At 57.0% G+C, this 307-nt stretch overlaps 1 protein-coding gene across 1 annotated transcript in view; it reads right to left on the bottom strand.

The window, feature by feature from the left end:
* Nucleotides 1–8: 8 nt before the first annotated feature.
* EMH_0039320 (uncharacterized protein) overlaps nucleotides 9–307 on the bottom strand; it is a gene marked incomplete at both ends in the record, with an annotated part of 634 nt that continues 335 nt past the window's right edge. Inside the window, one exon of the mRNA XM_013495379.1 lies at nucleotides 9–259. Within this exon, the coding sequence (XP_013350833.1) occupies nucleotides 9–259 (251 nt within the window). The remainder of the gene's footprint in view (nucleotides 260–307) is intronic.

The raw sequence follows: 307 nt of genomic DNA, 5'->3' as shown, positions 1-307 counted from the left end.
GCTGCGGCTTATGGTGGTGGTGCTGCTGCTGCTGTTGCTGTTACAGCTGCTTTTGCTGCTGCTGCTGCTGCTGCTGCTGCTGCAGCTCCATACATTGACCTTGCTGCCGCAGCACCACCATCACCACAACAAGCATCATCATCATCTGCTGCTGCTGCTGCTGCAGCAACCGCAGCAGCAGCATCAACTGCAGCAGCAGCATCAACTGCAGCAGCAGCAGCAACTGCAGCAGCAGCATCAACTGCAGCAGCAGCATCACCTGCAGCAGCAGCATCAACTTCTGCAGCAGCAACAACTGCAGCAGCAA

Source organism: Eimeria mitis, genomic scaffold, assembly GCF_000499745.2.
Source record: "Eimeria mitis Houghton genomic scaffold, Emh_scaff1548, whole genome shotgun sequence".
In the NCBI taxonomy this organism is placed as follows: domain Eukaryota; phylum Apicomplexa; class Conoidasida; order Eucoccidiorida; family Eimeriidae; genus Eimeria; species Eimeria mitis.
Note: the sequence above shows the minus strand (reverse complement) of the source record. Positions and strands in the feature narration are given on the sequence as shown.